This window comes from Sardina pilchardus, chromosome 1, assembly GCF_963854185.1.
Source record: "Sardina pilchardus chromosome 1, fSarPil1.1, whole genome shotgun sequence".
NCBI lineage: Eukaryota > Metazoa > Chordata > Actinopteri > Clupeiformes > Clupeidae > Sardina > Sardina pilchardus.
This window is the reverse complement of record NC_084994.1, coordinates 51,332,679-51,345,163: the sequence shown is the minus strand read 5'-3', so window position 1 is coordinate 51,345,163 and position 12,485 is coordinate 51,332,679. Positions and strand designations below refer to the sequence as shown.

General features: G+C 39.5%; 1 protein-coding gene across 3 annotated transcripts in view; it reads left to right on the top strand.

The window, feature by feature from the left end:
- LOC134095581 (atlastin-2-like) overlaps positions 1 to 11,467 on the top strand; it is a 33,496-nt gene extending 22,029 nt beyond the window's left edge. For 2 of the 3 annotated variants that reach the window (XM_062549204.1, XM_062549220.1), the window contains exons 7-14: positions 156 to 248; positions 338 to 476; positions 640 to 767; positions 851 to 907; positions 1,314 to 1,385; positions 3,278 to 3,709; positions 6,149 to 6,163; positions 9,999 to 11,467. In XM_062549204.1, coding sequence (XP_062405188.1) covers positions 156 to 248; positions 338 to 476; positions 640 to 767; positions 851 to 907; positions 1,314 to 1,385; positions 3,278 to 3,709; positions 6,149 to 6,163; positions 9,999 to 10,109 — 1,047 coding nt within the window. In that variant the 3' untranslated portion in view covers positions 10,110 to 11,467. The remainder of the gene's footprint in view (positions 1 to 155; positions 249 to 337; positions 477 to 639; positions 768 to 850; positions 908 to 1,313; positions 1,386 to 3,277; positions 3,710 to 6,148; positions 6,164 to 9,998) is intronic. The other variant, XM_062549211.1, reaches the window with a different exon arrangement.
- The last annotated feature ends 1,018 nt before the right edge of the window (positions 11,468 to 12,485 follow it).

Here is a 12,485-nt window from a genome sequence, read left to right as displayed (position 1 = left end):
TTTGTAATCTGTAATGGGATACATTTTAAATGTAACATTCCCAACACTTGGCAGCTCTCCATCTTTCTAATTGTGCACTAACAAAAACAACTATTTGATAACTGCCTACAATATATTGATATGATGTTACAATAACACCCTCTTTCTTTCGGCAGTCCCTAGTGTTCCTCATAAGAGACTGGAGTTACCCTTATGAACATGCTTATGGCCTCGAGGGAGGAAAGACATTCTTAGATAAAAGGCTTCAGGTACAGTATGATACAATTTAGCACTTTGTTCAATTGTTGTTTTATTCAAGTTGAGATACTCAGTAAAACCTCCTCTTGGTGTCTACCAGGTGAAACAAAACCAGCATGAAGAGTTGCAGAATGTCAGGAAACACATACACTCCTGCTTCTCAAACATCAGCTGCTTCCTGCTGCCTCACCCAGGCCTCAGAGTTGCCACAAACCCCAACTTTGATGGCAGACTCAATGGTAGTTCTACTTGCCCCTGTGTTTTATGGCAATTAATGAAAGAATTGAAAATGATGAAAACCTGTCAAAAGTTGTGGGGAACGTCATTCCACTGTGAGCTTTGTATTGTTCTGTGGGGCATTAGATCATGACCACATCACTTAGTTTTCTCCAATCCCAACAGATATTGATGGCGATTTTAAAAAGGAGCTGATCAACCTTGTTCCATTACTACTGGCCCCTGAAAACCTTGTTGAGAAGGAGATCAGTGGATCCAAAGTCACTTGTAGAGATCTTGTACAATATTTTAAAGTGAGTGGTCTTTTTACAAATCTCTTTCAGATCATATTTGTCGTCATGTTTGTGATCAATTTATACATATGTTTACTTTTTAGGCCTATATGAAGATATACCAAGGAGAAGAACTGCCACATCCTAAGTCAATGTTACAGGTTGGTTTGAACATAATCTATTATCAGTTATCTAAACCATATACAAAAATATCTTTTGATGTTTGATTCACCCTGTTGTTGACGTACATGGACAAATACACTGTGTTTGCTGAAATTAGCAGATTTAGATTTCAGCATCATTTGATGGTGTTGCATCCACATTTCAATTGTTTTTGCTAATTTTGCTAAAATGTACTTTCATTGAGTTGCATAATTGGATATACTTTTTTAATTTCCTTTAATGAATTGATTTGTTTTTAATTAAGTGTTGAAAAATTCACCCAATTCACGTTTTGCCCTGGAGGGTTGCATATTTTGTAAAAAGGTAGAATGTGAGTTAAATGGTAGAATGTTATGTCATATCTTTTGTGTGTGTGTGTGTGTGTGTGTATTGCTTTACACATAGGCAACAGCTGAAGCAAACAACCTTGCAGCTATTGCTGGAGCCAAGGACACGTACAACAAAAATATGGAGCAGGTGAGACAGCAAGACCAGCATTCTCTGCATTGATTATGATTATGTACTATTAGCACACCACACAGCTAGGGGCAAAACATCTGTCAACTAATTGGCTTGTCTGTACTATGGTGAATGTCAGGATCCTCCTGAAAGAACCTGTCAAGTCAACTGGCCTCTTTCAATAACCTCTTGTGATGGACTAGCACAATGTTTCTCAAACTATGGGCCAGTCCATGATGAAGAGCCTCAGAGCCGTGGAGCCTCAGAGTTACATTAAGCCGCCATGCCACCCATTTGATCATTTGCAGAACAACTGATCATGGAATCGTGGGCCAATAGGAAAAGACAACAAAAGTACAAAACAAAAGTGTCCTGGATCTTGAAATACTTGCTGATTTAGTGTCCTCATATGTAAGGGATAATGAACGACACGCCGTTCGATTATACAAAGTTAATGCACGTTCTAGATGGTAAAACGGCCCGACATGAAGCGGATCGAACGGCGTGAAATTTTAATCGCTAGAACTGTCTTGTTTGTTGAGCTACTTTTCCCAGACACATTTCAACTAATATCTTAAACTGCGGTTACTAGTTCTAAATAGATGGTTGCTATGACCAAAGGCCAGTCGTTAGTTCTCTCTCTCCCGTTGTCAAGTGGGCATATCTCAGGATTCTGATGAACGTTAACTATGAAAGATCGCTATTTTTCTTAACCTACTGCCACCCAACTAGCTAAAAGCCACCTCCGTCATATGCTAAATGTTACTAAGTTCTGAACGTCTTATATTTTACAGTTTGGGGTTCATTGAAATTTCACAACGAGTTTGGCGAATTATAATTCAAGTGGGACACGGTCAACAAATTGGAACTACTTCATAGGTGTGCAAATAACATACGGTTAATGCACCCCCTTCAAGAACGCAGGACAATGGGGAATTCAATCAAGCAGTGGAATATGGCTATGGCTATGGCTATGGCTATGGTTATTTAGCAGACGCCTTTGTCCAAAGCGACATACAAATAAATAACAATACAAATTAAATTAACAGTGAATAACTACAAACTAGGGAGAATAGTAATATTATCAGTAGAACAATAATTTTAAGCACTAACCTAATGAGAAATAAAACAGTGAAATGAGAATAGCAATCAAATAAGTCACTCAGTTAATTATATATGATAATAATAACTAAAGCATGGTATGGCTAAATTTAAGGACAATAGCAAAATAAATTTCAAATTCTATCAATAGACAAATTATAACAAAACAATACTATTATACAAACCATAACACATCACAAACTCAAAGGACTAAGTGCATATTAAATAAATATGCCTTAAGACCCCTCTTAAAAGATCCAAAGCTGTTGCTGGAACGGAGAGCATTGGGCAACTCATTCCACCAACATGGAACCACATGCATATAGATGCATAAATCTGGGTGGTGTTGGTATAAGCGCACATTCAATGGCTGTGCACGTCTGAGCGAGAGAAACTGAAGCCACTCAAGCAGCACAGTCTAGATAATGTTGGTAGGCGAAGAGGTAACGATATAGACGGAATAATCCATTGTATAACATTGAGCATTTTAAGTCAGATTTGAATATAACTATCTGCTCCGCTTTGTTTTCTGACATTATATTTAATTAAAAAAAACGAGGCACGCCGCCGCATTCTGGATATTCTGAAACGGTTTCAATTTCAATTTGATTTCACTTATAGAGCGCCAAAACATTACACATGTCTCATGGCGCTTTACAGAGTGTTAAACTCTGTGCAGACTGGACCGTCAGATGGGCATTACTGTAGAGTAATGCCCATCTAAAGTCAGGAGTTTACCTGACTTTAGAATGAAGGTATTTTTAAGAATCTATGCATCTTTTGATAAATTATTCATTTACTTTTCACAGGTATGTGGTGGTGACAAGCACTACATTGCTCCTACAGACCTGGAGAACAGGCATGCCAAGTACAAGCAGGACTCAGTGCAGCAGTTTCGGTCAGTCAAAAAAATGGGTGGGGAGGATTTCTGCCGGCGATATCAGGAGCAGCTTGAGGCTGAACTGGATGAGGCCTATGCCAATTTTGTCAAGCACAACGATGGAAAAAACATTTTTTATGCTGCCCGTACACCAGCCACATTATTTGCAGTGATGTTTTCCATGTATGTTGCATCCATGTTGACCGGTTTTCTTGGCATAAACTCTGTAGCCACAATTTGTAATTTCATCATGGGTATAGCACTGGTGTGTCTGTGCACCTGGGCATACACCAAGTACTCTGGCGAGTTCAGAGAAGTGGGCAGCATGATTGACCAGGTGGCGGAGCTGTTGTGGGAACAGGTAAGTGTTTTAAAGATTCATATAGCTTTCTATTTTGTCTTGACTTTCTCCCTGTCCACTCTCTTTGTCTTGATGGGTCTGACTTTAGCCAAAGTCTATCTTTGTATACTGTGGAATTATAGAGCTCTGATTTTGAGTCTAATAAACTCAAAATCAGTTATGCCTTGTCTTCCTCTTCTAGCTCTTCAGGTCAATGCCCATTGACCATGTAGGAAATGCCAGGAAAGACGCTAGAATTTGTAACTTTTTTCACAGAACAAAATGCACTGGCGGCCCATGTGGTTTGCACTCCTGCTGCTTTCCCAAGGGAGTCAACACATGGGTACATGTACATTTAGGCCAGATTTTCACAGTGTAGCTTTTGAAAAAGACAACTTACCATCTCCTAATTTCTAGTGCAGTCCCATACTACATTTCTCTGCATTTAACCCAATTTAACCGAATTAGTGAACACACACACCACACAGTGAACACACAGTGAGGTGAATCACACATTAACCCGGAGCAGTGAGCTGCCTGCCCAACCAGCGGCGCTCGGGGAGCAGTGAGGGGTTAGGTGCCTTGCTCAAGGGCACTTCAGCCGTGGACTGGTCGGGGATCGAACCGGCAACCCTCCGGTCACAAGCCCGAAACCCTAACCAGTAGGCCCGGCTGCCCCTTTTGCCCCTGGGTAAAAAGGTTATTTCAATGAGATGGTAGAAAGAACCTACACCAGTATGCTAATTTCCAGCAAAAATAAGGTTTTGTTCAGAAATAAGAGGAATGGTATCCCTGAAATACTGGTTTGGCAGCAAGTCTTAAAGGTTGGGTATGGAATTCGGGAAACGGCCGGCAGATTTTGAAAATACTCAAGTCCCTCCCTCCCTCCATGGAGGCGCTTTCATGCACGAACGAGAATTCAGATGCGCGAGAGCGAGCCAGACTAGGCACTCTTGAATTGTATAAAATGAAATGCCAGCCTGGCGTCTGTACAGCACTTATGAGCTCTAGTCCACTCTTCATACAATCGCTCACATCAACTTCCCCAAGCAGGTTACTTAGCTAACTAGTAGTTTTACATTATTTATTCACCTCCAAAGGGTTGTAGGTAATAGTTCCACAAATCAGACAAGGCAGATGATTTTATACATTATCGTAAAAGCACCAATGATTAGGCTACCGGCCCTTTCATTTCGAAATTCTAAAACAACAAAGCTTTTTAATTATCCTGGTCATACCAAACCCTCGTACTATCGTACAGAGTAATGGTGAAGGGAAATGAAAATTGAGCGGAAGCTTACGGAAGGCTATGCCAGGCTACTTTTTAATACACCAAAATAACATTTGATAAATGAACCTTACAATTTTCAGTAGCCATAGGTGTGTGTATTCAGAATCTGGTTTGGTTCTTACCGGGGCTTTTACCTCTGAAATATCCGAGTTTAGTGCTGGCCCGTTGGTTCGCCTATTCCACTGTAGCTCCAAGCGGTTAAGTTTCGGTCTCAGGTTTACAACACTCTTCGAGTCACGGTAAAATGTAATGTTTGCTACATAGCTTATTTATTGCGTGGGTGCTTGAGTTTCTGTAGGAATCCACTGTCTTGGTTTGTATAGAAATGAAGTGACCTTGAAAAAGGCCAACTGGCCGAAACGTTTCTTTTCATTCATTTCTTGAATTTCCCCTTGGGGATCAATAAAGTATCTATCTATCTATCTATCTACGTTGGTGTCAATAAATTTGAGATCGAGATCTGAGTGTGCGGCAACATAATCTTTTTCTATAAGTTTCGTCCCGTGCCAGCACCTCCTAAGGGTGTGCATTTTTTCATCTTTTCTTATATAGAAATGAAGTGACACAAAAAGAGGGGAACATAGGGGACGTGCAGCAGGCCTAGTTGGTTTAGTTTCAGCACTGGCTCTGTGGCTCGCAGCTCACCAGCTTTGAGTATGTGCACGAAAGGGTCGCGGGGGAGGAGGAGGAAGAAGAGGAGGAAGACTGTTAGATTGACGAGCAAGCTGTGAAATGATGGTAGCGGGTTAAGAATATTATTGGCTGGAGTTTTTCGAGCCCTGCCCATTCCACAGATGATTGACGTGTTTAATTTCCATTTCAGTGCTTCCAACTCAGTTGGAAGTGAGTACGTGGGTTAGGAACAGGATTTCAAGTGATTTTGCAAAACTGGCCAAAAAAGCAAATTCCATACCCTACCTTTAATTGAATAGGCAGGCATGCATATCTCAAAAGCGAAAACGGACAACTGACTGACATTTTCCTATGACCGTTATAAGATGTTAAATGTCTTGTTTTCACCATTTTAACTAACATTGTGGCTGGATGGAGGAAAAAGTTAGATGCATTCCTCCAAATGACGTTGTCAATGGGCACTGGCCTTTAGATTGTTAACTCAATAAATTTCCCATCTTTATTCTTTTTCTCCTTCTCATCTTTGTGCTACTCAGAGGACTCCTAGAAAGGTGAGCGGTTGTTATCTGATGTCTTAGGGTTGAAATTGATTCACAAAGGGCCGTATTCTCCCATGCACGTAAGACCAAAGGATTTCAGCTCTGATTTTTAAGTAGTTGATAAATGTTGGAAGATGTTTTAAAGTTTTGCAAAATGTTAATAGAAAAAGAATGCTATGATTTACCAGTCATGTCAACCCCATGTTTGATTGACAATAGTCCAAAAACGGTTTCCCGTTTACCAACAAAACTAGATGCGTGCACAGCCTTGGGGAAGAGACGCCGGGTGGCTGTTCACAATGTTATAAAGTTTGTCCTAATAGTCAGCTGCTGTAAGCTACAATCTGCATTTTGTATGATAACATCTCATGTCAGAGTGTATTACAGATTTTTTTGCCAGTTTGTCATTGATTTTGACTATTAATATAACATCGTCTTTTTGCTGTTTTTGGCAAAGAAATGCATTCCTTTAGGGATACTGAACATTGTCTAACCATCATGATTTCGAATTGTGCGGTTTTCGGCGTTAAAACTCATAATTTTTTCATTGAGGGCACAGCTCTATGCTGTTCTATGGTGTTTTCTGCCTCTTAGTTGCGCACGCATGTTTTTGTGACGTTACATAGAAATCTATGTAAAATACTTTCATGGAAAATATAAGCACATTTTGAATTTAATGCCAGCAACTAGTCTCAAAATAGTTGTGACAGGGACAACAAAAGGCTGAAAAAGTTGTGTAATGATGAACATAACAAAAGGAGGAACATTTCACCAGTAATTGGTTGTGAGTTGCGGAAGGCTTTAGCTTTGTTGAAAACAGTGGTGGTAGCATAGTGGTTAAGGAGCTGGCCTAGCATGTAGTAGCCTGAAAAGTTGTGAGTTCAGTTTCTGGCTTCCACTGTTTTTTTTTTTTTTGTTTGCTTTGTTTATTTGACAGGGGCCCATGTACAGAACAATTCCTGTACCAGATTTAGCTATACAGCTAATTTGCATCTGTGGTCCCTGGGCAGGCACTTAATCTTAATCAAGGCACTTAATCCCAAATTGCTTCAGCGACAATGACCCTTGTAGTATTATTGACATGTAAGTGGCTTTGGATAGAAGTGTATGCTAAATGAATAAATACAGAAACAAAAATACAGAAACTGTAACTTGAACTAGGCTACAGAAATGGTGTAAAGACAATTCCCAGCATCCACTATTGTGCCCTTGAGCAAGGCACTTAACCCCAAGTTGCTCCAGGGACAATGTAATCCACTGTAATATAGTTGACTTATGTAAGTCACGTTGGACAACAGTGACTGCTAAATGAAAATGTAAATGTAAACAACAAAATCAAATGTGTTTACACTGTGTATTTTGGCAACGAGTGAGCACATCTCTGCAAAAACAATCTACTTGCATCAGACATACAACAGCAGGATTCCACTAAAGCTGGCATTGTGCTGGCTGGCTAAATGCATGTGTGTGACAAGCAAGACACGCATCTGCGCTCACATTTGAACTCGTAGACACCAACAAGTCCCTTTGACTTGCGTGCTACTCAACTAATGCCCCTCTGTCATATATTGCCACTGGACAACCCCCAATGTGGAGGAAGTACTGAAACTCAGTACTTAAGTAAAAGTACAATAAGCAGGGAAATATGTACTCTAGTAAAAGTACCAACCCTACTTAAGTAAAGTAAAAAGTACCTGTTTTTAAATGTACTTTCAAGTAAAAGTATTTGCATAATGATTTATCCTCTTAATGTCTATATTCTAATGATAACAGGATGGGCTGTGGCATTTTATTTAAGCTAGTTTTAGGTTATACTAGGCTAGTTCGTTTTAGGCTAATGTAATTGTGCTTACCCTCTGTGGCCCAGTTTACATTCTGACTTACAATTCTGTAGACTATGATTCTGATCAAAGATTCTAGAACAGAGCAAGATGGATCAGTTGCGTCAAAAGAATGAAGTACAGGACAGGGCGCCATTTTGGTGAGCTCAGCAACATTTCAGACGCAGTTCCAATCATATAAACCCACCTCAACAGCTGTTTTTGCCGTTGCCAGCTGTTTTTTGTTTTGTTTTGTTACTCGGTAATGATTTGGCCGTGTGAAAGGCACGATTTATTACTTTTCGGCTTACCAAAATGGCGCCCATGGAGCGTTAGAATGTACTTCAACATATCCAACGTATTCTCCGGCCAGTGATCCATCTTGCTCTGTTCTAGAATCTTTGATTCTGATTATCTACTATTCTACAGCAGTTAGGTCCGGTGGAACGATTTAGCAATATCTGATTGGACAAGATGCGTTCTATCACCACTGGTGACTCTTCACAGCTAATAATCACTCCGCCAATGTATCCAGAGACGGTTGATTCTTCGCTTTGATTTAGACGGCATTCCATGTTCTTTGATTTAGCAGTTGCATAGCAACCACACACGTTCTGAGCTATGCCTACTTCGCATAGCGGAGGAACTGGGCTAAAAAAAAAAACAATGGCAAATAATAAATTATCCTTCCTAAAATTGCACTCTGGCATATTTTTGTTTGTTGGCAATGGAACTGTTGTATAAAAGCGTTATCGTACTCGTGGTCGTGGTGTTGTTGGCCTATATCGCCACGGCTGTGGTTCGCCGTAGGCACGAAGTCGAAGGCTGTAGGCCAACAACACCACTCCCACTCGTGCGATAATGCTTAATGGGTGAGCTGCGGAGTTAAATATCATTCAGCAAAACTGGTCTGATGAATATAGCCCACCGACTACAGATGGCTACAAGCTCACACTTTGAAACATTCTAGTCTAGACCAGGCAACGATTTAGAAGCAGGGCATGTAGCTTATTCTTATGATACATTATAATGCTGCCGAGATATGACCTCACTTGCTGTGTGGTGATTTTACCATCGATATCCATTGGCTGTGATGGGCTTACGCTTTAGAAAATTAAAAATGAATTCCATGGCTTTGAGGTTTGGCCTGACAATTGTCTATGCCAAATTTTGTAAGGACTGGGTAACATTTTTGACCTGTGAAAGCATTTCTTTCAATATGGTGGCCATAGCAATTAGTTTGACTTGACAACTTTGCATACCTCTGCCTTGGGACCTCCAATAGGCCTACCACACACAGGGATTCAATTTTAAACCCCAACACATCAACCATAATCGCCCAAAATGATTTTCTGTTAATTACAGCAATTTGTGCATTCTCAAAATGGGGCCCCAAGTCCATGTACTTGCTTGCTTGTGAGCTCACTTTCTCTGGCTGTGGCTTTGCTGCCAATTTTGATGGCAAATGTTGTTGTGAAGACTGGACAAAATATGGCTATGATAGCTTTTTCATGTTTTTGATAAAATCCATAATTGCGGAAAAGCCTGTATGGCGGAAATTCACTTCATAGAGTTTTTTTTTTTTTTTTAATCAAGTATACGGATGTCCAACTTTGACCAGTTGGTAGCGCTAGGGCCAGTAAAGTAACCCTTATGTATGCCTCTTCATTCACTTGAATAATTAATGGAAACATTGAATAGTTATAGACATAAATCCTTTCCTTCTAGGATTTCATTTCAAAATTAGGAATTGTCATTAAAACATTCAAACTATGAACCAGACAGCCAAATTACATCAGGTTGTGACTTTGTTTTCTTCTGTTTTAAGTAAATCATGTTTAATTAGCCTGCCTTTATTCTAACGTTACTGTAAGTGCTAATCGAACATATAAGAGAGACTATGCATAACTCAAGTGAACGTAAATAGACTTGCATGCTGATGGGAGAATACAGCCCATTAAGATTGTACTAAATTGCAGCTGATGCTATGCTAACTGCCAATGCTAACATCTGCAAACATTCTCTAGGTGCTTTCCAAAGTATTGCAGCTGGCCAGGAGTCAAATCTCATGGGGCTTCGTCTTGCCAGCGCAGAGAAAACGATTGTCCTCCAACAACAATGTCAAGAAGAAAAATTAAAGGCAACATTTTTTGCTAGCTATAGGAACTCCTTTTATGACTTTATATACATAATTATACACACATATTACATGCACTTTTTGCTTCATTACCTATTGGTTGTAACACCACGCTGATTTGGTGATCACTGTATACTGATTGAATTGAATTCCATTTTATTTACATAGCATCATACCATATGAATACGTCTCAAGGCGCTTTACAGAGCCTAACTTGAACTTGAACAGCACATGTTGGATGCAGATCAGCACTTTGGAGTTTTGGACTTTTTTCCCCTCTAATACTCATTCTGAATTATGGTTTTGTTATCTGTGTCTGTGGATGGCTGTACTTACTTTGACTGACATCTGTTGGATTTTTATGAAGACCGTCTCCTCTCCACTCCTTCTTTTTTGCTCCATAGGAGTTGAAGCCACCTAGCATTCATTAGATGGAGCATAAATTCAAGACAGATAAACAAGGTAAACAAAAGCTTCGCTGGGCAAGTTTGGCAGCACACAACTGACCATAGTCCTGCCCACCTTTTGTAGTACCAAACTCTACATACTGATTGCTATACTTTATTTTGTATATTGATTATCTTAAATGTCCGGATGCTCCACTCGCCCCAGGTAGATGGAAAGGCGTTTGGATGTTGTAATTCTAATGGTAGTTGTGAACTCAGCAGTGCCATTACCCCTCTTTTCCTGTTGAACTACGTCATCATGACTGGAGCTACAGTACAGTAAGTTCTCTTAATGCGAGATGATACACTACCAGTGGAAGGATGCCCCATTAATGATCATCCACATTCAGATTTTGAGATTTGATTATTCGCATTCATATATTTTCTGTGATGTTAAACACTCAAAAGCTTAATCTGACTTGTCTTAATGTTGTGCACTGTTGTTCAGTATACACTACAAACACAAGAACATTTTACGTCGGCCAGTGTTTTTTTTTTTTTTTTGCATTATTCACTGTTGTGTATTATTATGACATGTCATCGACAATTCCATCCAATTCCACCATGACCAATACGGTGTTAAGTAGGGTTTCCTTTCTTCTTTTTTAAAAATAACTCATCACAACTGAGGTCACGTGTTATGAGTTGTAAATGTATAATTATAAAATTTTCGGTATTTTTTTCATAGCTTAAAGAACAGTGGTTTTCTGTAGGTCTACTTGCAGTTTATGTGAAGAATGCATTGTCTTGTGTACATTTCTGAACATTGTTTTATTTGCCTTGAGCATCAAACTATTCCACCCATGCTCACCAAGCAAATGGAATGTTTATAATTCCTTTCTTTTGTTGCATTGTACAGTTACTTCTGTAATTTATTTTTGAATACTGGAAAAATAAAACGGCTATACATAAAGTATGCTTGATTCGTTTTTGTTACTGTTATAAAAATAATAATAATGCAATGAGTTTGGCTGAAACAAAATGCAGTAAATGTCACCAAAAGACAAGTAAATAGACTCCAATAGACATGTAAATGGACCTGGATGTGATGTGCTAGGAAGGAGGTTCAAATCCATGGGAACAGGTGTTTGTCGCCAGCACATCTCTTAGTGCACTAGGAAGGAGCTTCATGTACTTAACCTACTGTGCAGCTGCTGTATGCATGGCTACTATTACACAAGCACATAAGCTATGAAGGAATTAAAGCAACACTAAAAAGTTTTTTGTACCATAAAATAATGTTTCCAAAATCTTTTCAGCGGTTCATCAATTTGTAACAGGGTGAACGGCACTTCTGCTTTCACTTCGCGGCCCTCTATCGGCTATAACCGCACTTTGTAACTTTACGAGGTGGGGTAGTGTATCTGTAGTTTGATGAAATGAGACATCAGAAACTACAAATTTGACTTGCTTTGATGTCGCAATACATCATACTTTCATAAAATCAGGCCACATATTCTACCTTGTCTGTTATTTGCTGGATAAACAAATAGTATGTGTGCGACAGATGAAAAGTGCTTTAGTGTTGCTTTAAGAAACATCTTTAATAGGCTACTTGATAATAAATGCTTTTAATGTTGCATAAGAGGCCCATTTTAAATCAGATCCGTATTCATGACCGCTCTGAGCTTGAGGTAGATGGTTGTCTCCGGCACAAGTTTGTGCTGTGATGCAGCCATGAGTCATCTAGAGTTTACAGTGTGGAGACTCTCTCTATGTGTGATGTAAGCGCTTCTTAGCAAAAATAGTGGTGAGATCAGCTGAGTCATATTGATGTTATGAAAGGGATAGTGAAGGTTACTTTTGTACTTTGTATGGGATAACGGCTGTTGAGGTATCCCGTCATGCAGAATTAATGTAGAAGGTGTTTGACTATGTTCAAATTTCATTGCTACCTATGTCACATGCCTTAGAATTCACTGTTGGGACAC